This window comes from Lissotriton vulgaris, chromosome 1_1 (genome assembly GCF_964263255.1).
Source record: "Lissotriton vulgaris chromosome 1_1, aLisVul1.2, whole genome shotgun sequence".
Taxonomy (NCBI): Eukaryota; Metazoa; Chordata; class Amphibia; order Caudata; family Salamandridae; genus Lissotriton; species Lissotriton vulgaris.
Genome location: NC_141685.1, coordinates 1102902805 through 1102920411, shown reverse-complemented (window position 1 = coordinate 1102920411; position 17607 = coordinate 1102902805). Strand labels below are relative to the sequence as shown.

Here is a 17607-nt window from a genome sequence, read left to right as displayed (position 1 = left end):
GACAAACTAGCTGCTCTCAGTGTGTCCACCTCCTCTCACCACTGCCTCACTCCTCTACTCTGGGGTCAGCACAAAATGGCTGCTGGTCACTGGCCTTATATAGGGTGGCCTGAGACCTGCAGAATTCTCTAGGGTATTCTAGAAAGTTCCCTAATGTTAACCTATGGTCCTGTCCTCCAGTGGTGTCCGTTATGGCAGTTGGTGGACACCATTTTAGGTCTCTGGAGATCCCTAGATTTTCAAGGGGGCTGACTAGGCCTCACAGGTTATGAGGGAAAAATGGCGTCATCGCCAAGGAGCACCTAGCCTCCTGACAGCATTAAAAAACTCCTGATGGACATATGTAAAAATAAAAATAGAAACTCTGGGAGGCTAAGGGGGACAAAAAAATAAATCATGGTGGTTAGAGTCTTCCCAGAAGCAGACAGGTCTAACAAAGACAGAGAGAAAGAGTGAGAGAGATAAAGAGAGAGAGAAACAGTGAGAGAGAGGAAGAGAGAGAGAAAGAGTGTGAGAAAGAGGAAGAGAGGAACAGGAAGAGTGAGAGAGAAAGAGTTAGAAAGAGGAAGAGAAAAAGAGAAAAAGAGTGTGAGGAAGAGGGAGAGAAAGGAAGAGATGAGGAGGGACAGTGAGTGCCGACACTGTGGACAAATCCCTCACAGCTCACCTTTGCGCCACTGCTGTGTCTCCAACCACGTGCTGGGGCCTATTGGAGCCCTCAAGCTCCCACATCTGAAACATAGTACAGAATTAGTAATGCCAGAGTATATACGACTGCGTACGCCTAAATCGTTGTGCCGCCTTTGTGCAGGCTGCTGCACCCCATGCACTCCCGCTGCCCAGAGGTATTAGCCAGCCGCTGCACACCCAGGCCTCATTGCTCACCTTTTCACGGACAGGGCACCCTCCACATCTTGCACGCCCGCTCCGCAAGCCAACAAGTCTTACATTTGGTGCTGCATCTTGATTTTGCCATGGCAGAGGACATACTAGTGCACCTATCATCATTGTAGATTTCACACCCGCTCAGTCCTTGTGGTGCCACTAACTCAGTGACCAGTGAGGTCACGCACGTGGCGGTAGGCCTTCTGTTCCATGGGTGAGGCCTACCCTGTGGTCCAGCAGGGCTCACAAAACATGAGGTGTCCGGACCACCAGGACAGGCCATCACCATGGTGGTGTGCCTGTTCCGGACGCAGTGCATGCGGTGTGAGCAACTCTAATTTGGTGTACAGCATGTGCGTCCGGTCTTTTTTATTGGTAGGGTCCCATGTCCTGTGACACCTGTGCTGGAAGGGTGTGGTGTGGGTGTATAGCAGACCAGCAGATCACTACAATGAAAATCTGGGCCATGTAGCGTTGTTGTCTTTCCCTGTAAGCATAAGCAGAGTGGGCTTGCCTGCCATTTGCCAGTCCTGCGTGAGGCTGTGAAGAATGACTCCGGAGCTATGGGCGTGGCTCCGTCTTGAGCTGTATGAGGAATCAACTGATGCGGCGCAGTGTTGCCACATTGGGATAGATCACGCACAATTGGGCTATATTTTTCCCGGTTGTGCGCTAAAATTTTGGTTTGTGCTAGTTGCCAGATTATAAATATGTATACAGCCCTCCAGAAAAGTAGTATGTTAAAGCGCTTTATTAAACAAATATTTACTTGGCAGCCTGCTGCAACATCAATTCCAATGCATTCACCGCCTGCTGCCCCTGCCCCTCCTTACTTAAAGTAGCATCATTGGGCTACTTTGGGCTACTTTTTGGTTGGCTTTGGGCTAGAGAATGCTTAGAAAATCTGGCAACACTGGCATGCAGGTGTTTTTATTGTAGTTTTGCCATCAACTGGGTCGCAAGCGCCAATGTGTCAATCTGTGAGCCAAGTCCCACAACATGGCCAACATGGAAGGTACAGGGAATCACTGATCCTACATTCATCCATAGTTTCACACAAGAAAGATGGTGGACATGACACACCTGTGTGGTTATGAATGTTTATTGCACATTCAGTGAAGTGTTGCAGATGTAGCAATGCAGGGCCATGCAAAGCCCAAATTTCAGTTTTTGCACATGGAGGGCAGCCAATTAGTGACAAGCTGTTTTTCGGAGTTAGGCTGCGCCAACATATGTACTTATACAATCAGTCCGCCAATCCCCACGAACTTATAAATTCAATATACACTCTCCTTGCAGTACTCTAATGATCCAGTCTCTACGTACGTACTTGTACAATGACCGAGACAAAGTTATATAACCAAAGTTTTCCCCCACTGTCAAAGGTAAGTTGGTTGCATACACTGTCCAGAGCACAATGTAATGTGGTAGGGCCCAGGGGCAGCATGTTGCATACATAATGAACACACAGACACAGATAGTGGAACTGGGTATGGGCACGTGTGCTCAACTCCTTTTTATTACCAGGGTCACATGTCCAGTGACGTCTGTGCTGGATGCGTGTGGGGGAATGTAAGCCATCCCTCCGGGAATGGTTGGTGCTGGCAACAAGTACTACTGTAATCATTGGCTCAGACACAGTGATTCAATCATAAAGGGTCAATGATTTGTGCAGCTCTAAGGTAGAGGCACTAGATGTGAAATAATACACAAAAGATTCTATTTTAAAGGGTCCATGGCTTGTGGTAGACTGAGGTAGGGGCACCAGATGTGAAATTATACACAAAATATTGTATCATAAAGGGTTCATGAGTTGTGCTGCACTGAGATAGGGGCATCAGAAGCATTCAGCGTGTCTGCAGCCAGCGATGATGCGTGGTCCGGGCGGGCCACACTGGGAGCAACGTCTCTTGCCCACTGGATTGCATCATCTGAATTGCAACTCAATGTGAATTGTAAGCCCTGCTATCTGCAGTGTAGATCGAAGGCAGTAGTTAGCATAGACATCTAGGAATGCTTTTTGTTACTTCCTCTTGAGAAAATCCAATGACATAGAGTACAGTTCACTCTGCAATAAATAAATCAAAACTGAATTCAAATTGTGAGCTCTACTGTCCGCAGTGTAGACTGACATTCAGTGTTCGTTTGGACTTGCAAGATGAATTTGGTCATTGTAGTAAAGCTATAACTGATATAAAACAAGTTCTTGAAGCAAGGATACTAAAAGGATATTGTGTAGGTTTGAGGGACGTTATACTTAGTTGCCTACTGCACTCTGCAATTAATGAATGAAGACTCAATTTTAATTGTGAGCCCTGATGACCGCATTGTAGGCAGGAGGCAATGATAAGTGGTGCACTGAGTTAGTGGCACCTGAAGCAACCAGCGTGTGCGCACCCTGCGATGATGCGTTGTCCGGGCGGCCCGCACTGGGAGCAATGTCTTTTGTCTAATTACTTCTGCCTTAATAAGTCCACGTGGCGATGACTTATGGTGCAGTGAGTTAGTGGCACCTGAAGCACTCAGTGTGTGTGCGCCCTGTGATTATGCGTGGTCCGGGTGGGCTGCACTGGGAGAAATGTCTTTTGCCTACTGAATTCTGCCTTAATAAGTCCATGTGGCGATGACTTATGGTGCAGTGAGTTAGTATTAAACTAAACAAGTGCCAATACTGTTCTTTTGTTTATAACTAAATTGAAACAATCATATTGATCAAAACAACATGTGCTGTAGACCTTTGCAACTGGAACGCGCAGAACACGACAGCCGGGGGCTAACTTAAAGCCGACAGGTTTCTCCAATTCGAGTTATCGCCAATTCCGGACATAACAATGGATGTATAAAGGACAACCCAGACAAAAATAAGTCTGAAGGCGAAGGCGCTGAGTGTCTGTGAAACTTGGGAATACTTGGTTGACTTCCCAATGTCGGTTTTTGACCAGAAGGCTTGTACACTAAAGCTATTTGGGTCCTGAGGAGAACTCGACAATCATAAGAGTTCGAAACGCGTAGACCAATTTTTTTGTTTAGCCATTAGAAAGACCGATAAAGTTTTTTCCAATAGTGTTCAAAAAAAGCGTTACAGATGACTAAGGTTTCTATGGCATGTATTGTAAACTAAAAAGACCGAATTGTAAATAGATAAAGAGAGCTGTGAATACAGTGAATGGGTGTATGAATGTGTGTAGAGATTGAATGAGAACTCGAGTGGTAAATATAGAAATGTAAATGTTTTTATGTTCTTCTTGTGTTGCAATTATAATGTGAATTATGTAAATGTCTTGTAAATTGAAAAATTTCGTTTTTTGACAAAAAATCAATTAAAAGATATAGATTAATTCATGACGTAAAAGGTCTACAGCACATGTTGTTTTGATCAATATGATTGTTTCAATTAAGTTATAAACAAAAGAACAGTATTGGCACTTGTTTAGTTTAATATAGGTCAGTGGCTTGGCCTTACTGTTGGGAGCCCAAACCCAGTGGTGGTAGTAGCAGTGAGTTAGTGGCACCTGAAGCACTCAGCGTGTGCACACCCTGTGATGATGCATGATCCGGGCGGGCCGCACTGGGAGCAATGTCTTTTGTCTAATGAATTCTGCCTTGTGGTGTTGACTTCTGGTGCACTGAGTTAGTGGTACCTTTGGCGCTCAGCATGTGTGCACCCTGCAATGATGTGTGGTACCGGGGGGGCCGCATTGGGAGCAATGTGTTTTGCGTACTGGACTGCGTCATCTGCAATCACCACTCCATCTGAATTGTGCACCCTGCTGTCTGCAGTGTAGATCGAAGGCAGTAGTCTGTACAAACATAAGTCTGCGGTGCTGTGCTGCTGTTTTCGCAGTGGGCCTGTTTCGAGCAGGCCCGCGGTCATGTCAGCAGCCACGTGGCAGGGTGAAGGCCGCCGCTCTGGCAGACGCTTTGACCTTCCCACAAGTGACCCACGCCCAGAGCTCCGGCCAATTTATTCTCATAATCCTATGCTGGAGTGGCGTACGTTGGAGCAACCCACTCCGCTTCCACTTCCAGTGAGGACAACACAGCTACATGACCGAGATCTTCCCCACTGCCTGAGGTAACATGGTTGCATCTATTGTCTACAACACTACAAGCACCAGTAGTATATGTACATATGGAGAGGTATGTGCTCTGCATAGTGAGGTCAGTCAAGCACATCACCGCTACACTTGGAATTGTGTGCATTATTATTGATGGGTGACTTGCGTTCTTCACACATACTTGGTTGCCACATCTGCCAACATTCAAGTATTGTGTGGCTGAGGGACTATGCCATTTTTGGAAGGTCAGCTGTCCTGTTCTGTGCTGCCTCGGTGGTAGTAGGGAGGGGGGTGGTCCTGGGGGGGGCGTCGTGAGGCTGGTGGCAGTGGGTGTTATGGCCTTTTTGGGTGTCGGAGCTGCATGATCACTAACTTTATGACATGTGTTGTTCTTCAGATGTGATTCTGGGCTGGGCTCCATTTCAGACTGTAGGTAGCCGTCCTGGTTTACACCAGTAAAAGGGAAATGTTAGATTGCTACTGCTAACAAGGCTTATTGCATGTTTTTGGATTGCACCCTAAATTTGGCTGCTCTTTGAAAATATTGGGAAGTGGTTGTTTTTTGTGTTATTTTTGCACAGGAACGTCTACTCTGAATATTATTATCATTAGTTGTTGCTGTCATCTGTGGCGATTATTTTTTGTGGAAGCTATTGCTGGAAAACTGGGGATATCGGCTGTTTTCACTAGGTTGAGAATGGAATGATAATTATAATTAGAAATTAGCATTTAAAAAACCTTTGAAATTCATTGAAAAAACCATAGGTTTCAGGGACGTTATAGTTACAAATTAGCATTTAAAAAACTTTTGACATTCACTGAAAAAACATAGGTTTCAGGGACGTATCTCACGACTTGTTTTGCAAGAAAATGTTCTTACCTTTTTTGCCCTATGGGTCCTTATGAGACCCCCTGAGCAGGCCTAGGGCGTCAGGGTGTGTCTACCCTGCCCCTGTTCACGTTTTGCACATATATTTCACTGACTTCCTTAGCCTCGCTTCTACAGAGGCACAAAATGGCTGCCAACAGTTCCTGGTTTTGAATGTTTACAACCGCTTGACAGCCAATTAGAATTGAGCGCGTGATCGGGACGGTGCGCTTATGCTATGATGCCAATACTCGCACAACCTGCGGATCCACTGCGCCCATAGATATATAAATGACTTTAACCGCAATTTTCTCAAAAACTACTGAACAGATTGACACCAGATAAGCAAAAGCCACAAGTCGGAACTGTGGACTACCTCTCTGCCAAATTTGGTGTCATTCCGTTTAGCCGTTCGGGCTGTAGCCGTGTCTAAAGGTCCTATGGGAAATTGCATGGGGAAAACACGTTTGGGACCCCCTTTTTTCTCAGCCCCCGCTTTACCAATCACCCCCAAACTTTAGGAGCGGATCGGAGCGGGCTATAAGTTTTGACATTTTCACCAAGATTTGTCAATCGGCGCCAAAGTTATTGGGAATAGAATGTTGCGAATTTCTTAAGGAAAATAGGTCCTAACTACCTACTGGCGACCGCCAGTAGGTAATATGTGTGTGTGTTTATATAAATATTTATTTATATATGGTCTTAAATAATATTTACATGTATTTAATGTGCAATATATTACTATTTTATGATAATAACAATATTTTTGTGTTTTTTAACAATATTAGAGTGAAACTATATTTGTCTTTCAAAAGTTTTGTACTTACCATTATAAGTATAAGGACACAACATTTTTGTAGCTGATATTTTCGACAGAATTTGTTTGTATCATGATATTGTTGTTTTCATTATTTTCTCAGTGATCCGCACAATTGACCCTATAGCTTCCGTCTAAAATAGGCTCCCCTTAGATTTCATATCTACATGTACATGGCACAAAACCATGAAAGACCGCTTAACCATATTTTATTTTACAAATTTACAAGATCAGAATCCAGCACATAATCTGTGATTACTACCTCCACACATACACACTCTACTATTGCTTTAAACATCACATCATATTTGGACACACACCTCCATTTCAACCACAAATCTAATACCCATGTACATTTTCCAATCATACACTACATCCTGTAATGGAGATCTATCCTTGCGAGGCCAAACTGCAACCACATTTGCAACATGCTAACATCACATCCAAAATAATTCAAATAGACGAGCATGTTAACACATCTAATATCATGTGCATGAATGGAGGTACATCAGACTACCCAATAAACCAACGACACTATCCCAGATTTCATACACAGACATATGCACATGTATTCAATTTTCATATGTACTTCACATAAAGCAGGATTTTTTTTTGCATCGGAATGTTTGCACAATTCCCATTCCTAATTCCATATCAATAAATATTGTGCATGCATAGCAGGAATTCCCAAGGAGTACACTACCCATTGATATATAAATCAACTTCACTGCCTCTCAACCAATAAATTAAATGGTTGTAATTTATGATTTATTTATTTTTTGGGGAGTTTGCAGAGAACGCAGATACCTCCAGCGGTGGTGTCCCAGCGCTAAGGCAGTCGAGAGACACAGGGCACAAGTAAGCTTAGTAGCGGTTGAATAGCTAAGTTTTTAGAGCTCGTCTAAAGGTGGGCTCAGGTTGGGTCAGATGGAGAGGGAGCAGCATTGTGTTCCACAGTTTAGTGGTCCTAACTGCATAAGATCTGCCGCCTACTCTCGCCTTGCGAAAGCGAGGGGTGGTGAGGAGCTGCAGGTGGTTAAATCTCAGGACCAGGTCATGTTGGTAGTGTTAGAGTCTAGCTCTCGAGTAGGCCGGGCCTCGGATCTTCGTTGCTCTGTAGGCCAGGGTGAGTGTGTTGAATTCTATTCTCCTTATGACGGGTAGCCAGTGGAGGCTTCTTAGGTGGGGTGGGGTGGGATGGAGTGTTGGTAGGGCACCTTGCAAATCAATCTAGCCGCTGCATTCTGTATCATCTGAAGTCTGCGGATCAGATATGCAGGGAGATCGAAGTACTGACTGTGGGCATAGTCCGGATGGGATGTAATGAAGGCATGAAACACCGTCCTCCTGCAGTCCATCAGGAGAAAGTGGAGAAAGTTCTGCAGGATACAGAGTTTACTGAAGCAGGAGGAAGAGGAAGAGTGTAATCACTTACTCTTATGTGATATGGTAATCACATATAATTTTATGTCAGTTGAGCAACATTAAACTTCAAAGGAATACACATATCTTAGATATTTATCATATATATCTATTGCATTTCTCACAGATACTCACAGGAAAACAATGCTGTAAAACCCTAAAAAGACTATCTGCATATATTTAATGAAACTAAGTGCTAAAATGCTACACTTTCCCATTATCTAGACTCTCAGTTCATCAAGTATGAAACATTCTCCTGCATAGAGGAATAGCAGCTGTATAGATAGAACTTCAGTCCATCAAGGAGTCGTGCAACTTGCCTTAACAAGGCTCTACTGTCCTATTTCTGTTATGGTAATATTCAACTGGCCTAATGAAGTCTTTCTTTCTGTTAACCCCATCCGCGCTGATGACGGAACCGCTCCGTCATCAGCCGCGATAGCGCTGTGCTGATGACGGAGCGATTCCGTCATGGCCCGCTCGACACACCTGCGCGGCGCGGATTCCGTGCCTGCGCTGGGCGTTCTATTGAGCGGGCGGGGCCATGACGGAACCACTCACTTACCTGGTCCTTGCCGCCACCGCCTTGAGTCACAGGAGCAGAGTGCAGCAAGCGCGAAGGAGCGCAAAACACCGACGCCGCCACCGCCAAGAGTCCCAGGGCACCGGACTCCGCGCCGCCGCTCCGGGAGACCACAAATCCCGGCAGGCCTCGCGGCGGCGCGTGTGCAGTGACGCGGGACGTCGCGCATCAGAGGGCGCCAGAGCCCTAGAAAGGAAGGAGAGCCCCCGCGTCGCGGGACGCGAGCGGGACGCCCGGGGCGAAGCCCGGGCAAAGGGCGGGCCGTCTGAGGCCGTCCGAGGTTGTCCAAGGTTGGGTTGGGCCTGGACTCTTGGCTCGCTGCCCTGGAACTGCTGTTGCTGAGCTGTGAATACTGTCGACCAGCCTGATACGTAAGTTACATTGACTCTGGTTGCTCATATAGTTTATCATGCCCCCTAAAAAGCTAACCACGTCTACTAACACTATGGAAAATTATCTGGTGCAAGTAGTAGAAAAAATCAACCTTGATAGAAGAGCCTCTTTGGGAATAGACTCATCTGCTCAATCTCCATTTATCGATATAGAGGCTGATGACCCTTTTGGCCTTTTAATAAATAACAGCACCAATAGTGCCACTCCTGATTTGTTCCCAGATACTATTACTATACAGCCAAGTGGTACTGTTGCTGGAGCTGAAGACTTGAGTGCCAACGAGGTACTGGCTGATATTACTATTAGCCAGGATCAAACTATCTCTCCTCCAGCACCGGTCCTGGGTAAACGGGAATGCCTTAGGTCAGCCAAGAATCGAGTAGCAAACCCCCCGAGGAAATACTCTGAGGAAGAGGAGCATGATTTGACAAGTGAAGCGTATATTACACTTTCGAACGCTCAATTTAATAAACTGATAACCCTAATGGACTCAAAAATCAAAGGCGCGTTGAAGCCCTTAGTTAGCAAAATAGACAAGCTAACTTCTGAGGTCAACCGTTTGGAAGGTCTACTACAAAAAACAATAGATGACACTGGGAAAGCACCAGGAAGTATTCTTGCAAAGATAGAGGAATCTGTTAATAAATCTGTAATTGCAGCCGTTGGTGGTCTTAACACTGTCACTGCCCCAGTAACGAACACCCTAATGGCAAGCAATAACACTCTCCCAGGTGATTCTCATACTGCCCCCATCCATGCTCCTGCTGTTGAAGACACGTTTACTGAACACGGGACTTTTGAACTTGTGGTTGAAGCTTCTCCATTGGTACTTGTCCTTGCCAATGTTCCAGCTCTGGCTCAAGGTGAGAGGGAAACAGCATCCTCTCTACGAAATAAATCTTTATCATGGTTAACCACCAACATGGTAATTACTCCTTGGGGAAAGCAGCAACTTTCTGAAGAGCTTGTCAAAGCACGAAGGGTTCAGTGGATAGGGGATAGGGTAAAAAAGTTTAAAGGGGAGTGTGTTGTTCTTCACTTCTCTGACCCTGGGGTCTTGCCCAACATCCTACCAAATATCTTGCCACCACAAAGACGAACAACTTCAATTGTTCCTTTGACTTTGGACTTCTTTTACCCAAGAAAGGGAAGCGGACCAAATTCAAGTATTCTAAGAACTAAATGGAACATTGTGACTAAGAGAGGGAGGAAGGATGTTGCCTCAGTTGATTGGGGTCTGGGGCTAGAAAATCGATTTTCCTCATTATCCAATTTAAGTGACTGTGATTGACAACCACTTATTTGTAATGCTGTGTCTGCACCTGCTGATGCCATAAGTTTATCATGTATAGCTCATTACCCTATAGTAACTAGCCCGTTGGGGCCTCTGATTGCTGATCAAACCAGGGCACCGAGTTTTACGATTGTAGATCAGGGCACAGGGGGTAACGTGTCAAACATGCATTCTACAACTAATGATATACCTACGACTCCAATTTCAGGGAATATCCTGTCATGGAATGTAGCAGGTATATCTTCTAAAATGGAAAGTGCAGAATGGTTTGAATTCATAAATAGGTATGACCTCTGTATTTTCCAAGAGACTTGGGCATGTGAGCCTACTTTTGCTTTGGGGTATCTAAACTTTTATGTTCCGGCCACCAAGGGTCCCAAAGGGCGACCTATGGGGGGCCTTACCATATGGATTAGGCAGTCCTTAAAGATTGCTGTAAAGAGTGTGGAACTTGACCAAAAAGATATTCAGCTTATACGACTGTCCAGTGACCTACCCCTCTCCATGGATGTATATAATATCTATGCCAGGGGTGGTAGTAAAGGTAGATCTGAGGTTCTTATGAGCCTTTCTAATATTCTTGAGATTGAATCTGCAGGAAAAAATATCTTAATTGCAGGTGATTTGAATAGGACATTTGAACCTTTAATCACTGGTGATTCTCCCCTGGGATCAGAGGAAGACAAACTTTGGGACATTCCCACACTTGAGTCCCCCCCGATAACCAGATGGACAGCTGACATCTTAGGTCTAAATGCCATGTGCTTGGAGCATGGGTTACGCGCCCTGAACGGCCGAACCCAATCAGACCGTGTACCTGCCATGACATTTAATAATGGTCGAAGCAAAAGTCGTATTGACTACGTTATTTGTAGTACATCGCTATGGCCATCCCTTATTGATATGGTAGTCACTGCCAGAATAGAAAGTGACCATGACCCGCTATGCGTCTCACATACTTGGTGGACATCTAATGTAAACCTTTCAACTAATTGTCATTTACTTGTGCCGCCAATGATCACGCAATCCAATAATATGCGTAGGTTAAGATGGTCTGGTGTTAAGACGGACCAGCAGGCCCTGGAAAAGATAGGTACAGCTGCAGACAAGGCCATTCGGGCACTGGAAAATATCACTGATTTAGAAAATGGACAGGATGAGGCTAAAAATGTTCATACATCTCTTTTTGATGAAGTTAAAAAAATCTTTTTAAAGCCCGCAAGAAATATCAAGGCTTGTCCATTTAAAACAGCAAAGTGGTATAACCAAGATTGCAGGAAAGCAAGATTGAAACTAGGAGCTGCAATTAAAAATAACAATCTGTCTGAGACTCGGTCTGCTAGAAAACACTATAAAAATTGTATTGCCAGGGCAAAAAAAGATTGGGACGAAGACCATTGGCAGAAATTGAGATGTGCTAGTGAAAGTAAAAACTCTAGACAATTCTGGCACATCGTCAAATGGGGACATGATAGACCTCCAGAGCCTCCTAATAATAATGTCCCTCATGACGCCTGGGTTACGTTTTTCAAAGAGCAGTATTCTTCTAGGGGTCAGCCTGCTAGCAATAATAACCCCACTTATGTGTTCGCAGAGGAAGATGTTTTCATGTTAGGCGAAATCCTGTCTGCTTTGAAATCCGTCCATAGGGGGAGAGCACCGGGTAATGATGGTGTCCCGGCAGATGTCTTCTTAGATGACACCGACCGGTGGAGTAAGTACATCTGCCTTTTATTAAACCTCTTAGCAAGAGGCGCTGAAATCCCGGTTTCTTGGAGGGGTGCCGTCATTATACCAGTATACAAAAAGGGGGATCGTGCGCAACCCTGCAACTATCACCCAATCAGCCTAATAGACACAGTCCAAAAGGTGGTAGGACGTGTTATTATCAACAATCTGCTTGACTGGGCTGAGGAGCAGAATATTTTATCCCCTTTTCAGGCTGGCTTTCGCAAAGCAACAAGTACTGTAGATCAGGTCTTTCGCTTTCAACTAATACAATGGCGGACAGTGGTACTGGGCGGATGCAGCCTGTATGCAGCTTTTGTTGACTTGCGGGCTGCATTCGACCTGGTGCCGAGGGCAAAATTGTGGGAGGTGCTGGCTGCCCTAGGGGTCCCGATGATTATCCTAACTTTGATTATGAGACTCCATGAGGGCACTTATGCAAAGATTCAATGGGGAGGCTATGGCAATGACACTATTGACTTCCCTGTCGAGCGGGGGGTTCGGCAGGGTTGTTCAATGGCTCCAACACTGTTTACTCTTTTTATAAATGGAATCGTTCCTCTTATGCAAGCTGAGCCTGTAGATGCTCCCTCTCTTGCTGGTGCAAAAGTTCCAATTTTAATGTTCGCAGACGACACCCTAATTTTATCAAAATCCCCAAGTGGTCTGCAAAAGGCATTGATAATCTTTGATACATTTTGTTGTGATCATGGCTTGGAGGTAAATGCAGCTAAGACAAAGCTCATGGTTTTTAATCCCAGTAGGAAATTTAAACCCAAAATTACCTTGAGTGGGCGCTGCCTTGAAGTCGTGAACTCCTTTACTTATTTGGGGATACATATCTCAAACAACAATAGATGGAACCACCACTTAGATTTAGCCATATTAAGGCATAAACAGCTTGCTGGTACCATCATTAAGGAGCACGCGAAATCCCTAACTAAGCCAATCAAACCGCCACTGATCATTTATGAGGCTAAAGCAATAGGGTCTGCACTATACGGGGCAGAACTGTGGGGGCAAGAAAACCTCCATGAGTTACAGAGGTCAGAGAATAGCTTTCTCCGTAAACTAACTGGTACCCCACAGAGTACACCCCTCTTGCCACTCAGATACGAACTTGGTAGAAAGGAAATTTCTGCAATGTGTAAACTTCGACCAATATTATATTGGCGTAGAATCTGGACCACCCCTGAATTGTCACAATATGCAGAAGGATTTGCTGATGTTATCAAGGCAGATCGATTTCATGAAATTAAATGGTTTAGATCTCTGAGAACTGCATTAATTGAATTAGGGCTGAGTGAACTGTGGTCGGATCCTACCGGGTCCTCCTTTCCACCAAAGTTGTTTATAAAAAATCTCTACTGGGAACATGTTGCAAACAAGAGCCTTCTTAGTAATAGTAATGGGTCTATGACAACTGCCTTCCTCGAAGCTAAATTGTTTCCAATGTTTGAGATGTACTGGGATATTATATCTAAATCCCTGGATAGGAAACTGTTTTTCCAACTGAGGGCTGGCTCACTACCTCTTGGTAATTTAACATCTAAATGGAGAAATAGAGGCCCAGCAACTTGTTTAGCATGTGGGGATGGGAATGAGACTCTGGGGCATTTCTTGTTTGTCTGTCAAGCATACTCTGTTCCGAGACGTGTCTGGCTGGCTCCCATGTGCAGGAATTTGGGCACTAAAAGCTCTATGGTAGCCTTACGAATCATTAAAACTACGCCTTTAAATTGGATTGTCATAGCAACTGCAAAGTATTTGGGGTGGGCATGGGTAATTAGGCAGAGACTGCTAGTAGAGTGACTACTCTCTGCCTAGTTGTTCAGGGACTGCTAGTTTATCTATTCTCTGTTCCCATGCCTGGAGTCTTTCTGACGAAAACTTATTTAAATTAATTTTTAATCATGTACGTTTTTACAATATGAACTTTGCACCTTGATGTTTACAACTTGATGAAATCTGTCTTTTTAAACCAGGAAATATTTCCTTTTTAATGTGTTTGTGCTCAAGGTCATGCTGACCTTGTAATTTAATTGTATTTTTATTATGTGTTTGTTTGTCTGCTTTTATGAGTAATTACTCGAATAAAGCACTTTTGACTTGACTTGGAACCACTCCGTCATGAGCACAGCTCAACCGAGGCTGGTGACGGAGCAGTTCCGTCACCAACATGGGCGCGCCGTGCGGCCCCCCTTAGCGCTGCAGCGGAATAGCCGCCGCAGCGAAGGTGTTAATATGTTTTAATGTAAATGTGTAGAAAATTCAGAGGGGTGCAGCCCCTGGCCCTAATGAAGAAACGGCCCCTGGAAGCAAGGTGAGGCAAGAAATATGTGCTTACAGTGGACAGTTCTCTGATGTATGACATTAAAACTGTTTTCATGCCCCAAAGTTAACACTGATACCAAAAACATGGATTGACTTGCAAATAATGAATGTTAAAAACGTTAAGGGAAGGCATTTCAGCGATTTAGTTCCTCTCTTATTTCACATGCTTTACTTAATATTGCATTCACTGAAGAGTTAGCTATTTTATAATTTTGTCGTTTATCTGTATTTTTTTCTGTGTATACTTTGAGGCTGGAGTCATGCCAGGTGTTTATGAGGGCTGTGATTGAGTGCGCAGGCGCTAAGGCTGAAGCCAAACAAAGTGCATGTAAGTGGGTTGACCTTTGTGCAGAGCACACAAATTCTGTGGATATGTGTGTGAATGGGGTACACAGACATCAAAATATTTTCAAGGCAAAAGTTGGAGAAATTAAAGTACTTACATATGAAGGAGTGCAGGGCATGTTTGGGGTCTGTGAAGTGACAGAGATGCGAGGAAGTGCATTTGGGTGGGTTGAAGATGTACAGAGGGACATCATAGGCAAAAAGAAGAGGATTCATATCTAACATAAAGCACACATAACAGAAGGCCAAAACTCCTCAATGCTATTTATTTAACAGACTCACAGTTTTAGAATTTAAACATTTCCACTGTTAATAATTTATAACCAATCCTTGTTGTTACTTATTTATCTTAAACAGCTAACACTCATTGATAAAGCCAATCATACTGACAGGCTTTAGATGTATGTCAGTGTCATTTATCTGGATACAATTACATTTCAGAGAGAAACCAAAATGCCAGTCAGGTGGCACACTATGGAAATCACAGAAATTAGACAAGTTCCTTTATAGAGAGCCCACACTTTTTTCATCCACTTACAGACCTGTCTGCACAGATCTATTTATGACTGGTTGCACCCAACAGCTGTGGGTGCTTCTCGAAGTCTGGTTAGGGCCTATTTTTCAAACGTTATTGCTACATGCAGTGCAAGACCTTAGGCAAGCATACATTTTAAAAGGCTAAAGTTGTCATGCTGTGAAATTTACACATTACAGTAACTGTTTAACATATTAATGCAGGAAGATATGGGGCAGTTTTAACTTGTTTAATATTTCAAGACAATACATTCCCAATACTTTATAAGCCTTGCTTTATCACTACATTAATTTGCCTTAAAATGCACCATTTGCCAATCTTTTTAACATTTCTTTCTCGGGAGAGGAACACCCTGGACCCCAGGTTTGTCCACTGAACATCACTCGCTATATAAAATTCATGCCCAACATTTACGCCTCACCACTTTCAAATATCACCAGCCACCACTGCTTGCTTGACTCAGATATTTGGATTGATTTCACAAGTGAACAAAAACCCTGCCCATTATTTGGATCCATTTCACAGGGGGACAAACACAGCAACTCCACTTCTAACAGAGCAAGCCATCCGCAGCGAAGCCCTGGGGTGTCACAGTGGGGGAGGTTAGTGTGATGAGCTGTCTCAATACATAACACAACATTAGCTTACAAACACTATTACAGAGAACAAGGCACCAGACCAGCCTCGCTTGCATCCACTCTAACATATGACTAAAGTGAGGGATCTTTGCCTTTAATTGACAGACGTCTGAAATAGCATAGGGATGAAGTCTCTGATGCCCGAAACCATGACGCTGATGCCGCCACTAGCCTACAGAGTGCATACAACCATAGACCAATATGGTAAGGAAGGGATTGAAAACAGAAAGCCCTTGCTTCGTGCATCACTGTCCAGAAAGTTGATTTACTGCCTGGGTTCCGTCTCTTGCTTCCGAGTGTGGGAGGGCAGGCAACCTGAAATAGACACCCAGACTTAAATGCATCGCTTTATTTGGAGATATGACCATATCTTTAAATAAATCGGTCTATTGAATTTTTTTATGTAACTGTGTAGGAATTTCAGAGGGGTGAACCCCCTGAGCCCTAATGGAGAAACCACCCCTGCACATAATACCTGGATATTGACACTAGAATTTCAAAAACAAATATCATCAACTCTGGAAGCAGAATATGATTCTAATTCAGTTACATATGTTGCTCTGAGGTTGTGAATAAAACTTCAAGTAAAGGTTGCTAGTAAATGTTGCATGCCCACTAGTACTATTATTATTAAAAAGCTTCGGGCAACTTTTTAGGTGACATGTGTCACTATGGTCTGTGTTCAACACTTACAAACACCTAACTTGTTCATTGTTTATTCAAAATATATTAAAACTAGTCAATTGACAATAGAGTCCTTGCACTTGTATGTGCTACTGAACAGCTCACTGCTATAAAGGAGGAATGCTTAGATACAAGTCTGTCGTTGCGAATGCCCTATGTAATCGGCTAAATAACTGTGGTTTTGATCTGACTGGAAATGAAAACGTGCGAAAAAGTAACAATTGATTTCTTTACAGACCAAATTGAACCGGGATTTCACAGTTGAGGCGAAGGGTGTTGGGCAAGGACGTTTAACTGTAAGTTTACATAACTTTGTCATAATTTCATCATAATGCCCCCCCACCCCCCACACAATGGTAATAAATAACAGATTGCTCACTGTGCATCTCCATGTATAGTTTAAGCTTTCCGTTCTCGCGTGTGCATTGTTTAAGCAGATTCAGAGTGCATTCTCTTAGTACAGGACGATGGAGTGAAGCAGAGAGCATTCCAAGGATGATCCAACTCCTGAAGACCCAGATGATGTGGATCAACTATACTAGAAATATGGGGGCATATTACCAACAACTAGCGATAATTTTTGTCTCTAACTTGTTTAGAGACAAAAATTATCGCCGCACATCGGCGATTTTTATCGCAGATAAACCTTGCTATTAGCAAGGTTTATCGCAAATGCGATAAAAAACGGCCGCAATTCATGAATATCGCTGAAAAGTCCGCGATATTCATGCATTACCGAGCAAATGCTCTTAGCCATGTTATCCACCTCCCATTGGATAACATGGCTAAGAACTGCTCAGGGCAGGTGTTAGCTTTTGGAGATATTCGCGCTTAGTGCGAATATCTCCAAAAGTTGGTAATAGGAGATAGCGATGTTAGGGACTGTTTCCAGTCGCTAACATCTTGGCACGCCCACTTTGCATGTCATTAGTAATAAATATCACTGACATGCAAAGTGGGGCCCAAGATGGTCGCTATCTCCTTTTAGCTGTCGCTAACTGGTGTTAGCGACAGCTAGGTAAT

At 43.9% G+C, this 17607-nt stretch overlaps 1 protein-coding gene across 2 annotated transcripts in view; it reads left to right on the top strand.

Annotated features, from left to right (window-relative positions):
* The window catches only part of LOC147748681 (A.superbus venom factor 1-like), a 1130076-nt gene that overhangs the window by 884943 nt on the left and 227526 nt on the right, over nucleotides 1–17607 (top strand). For both annotated transcript variants that reach the window (XM_086963555.1, XM_086963554.1), the window contains exon 31: nucleotides 16821–16880. In XM_086963555.1, the coding sequence (XP_086819681.1) occupies nucleotides 16821–16880 (60 nt within the window). The remainder of the gene's footprint in view (nucleotides 1–16820; nucleotides 16881–17607) is intronic.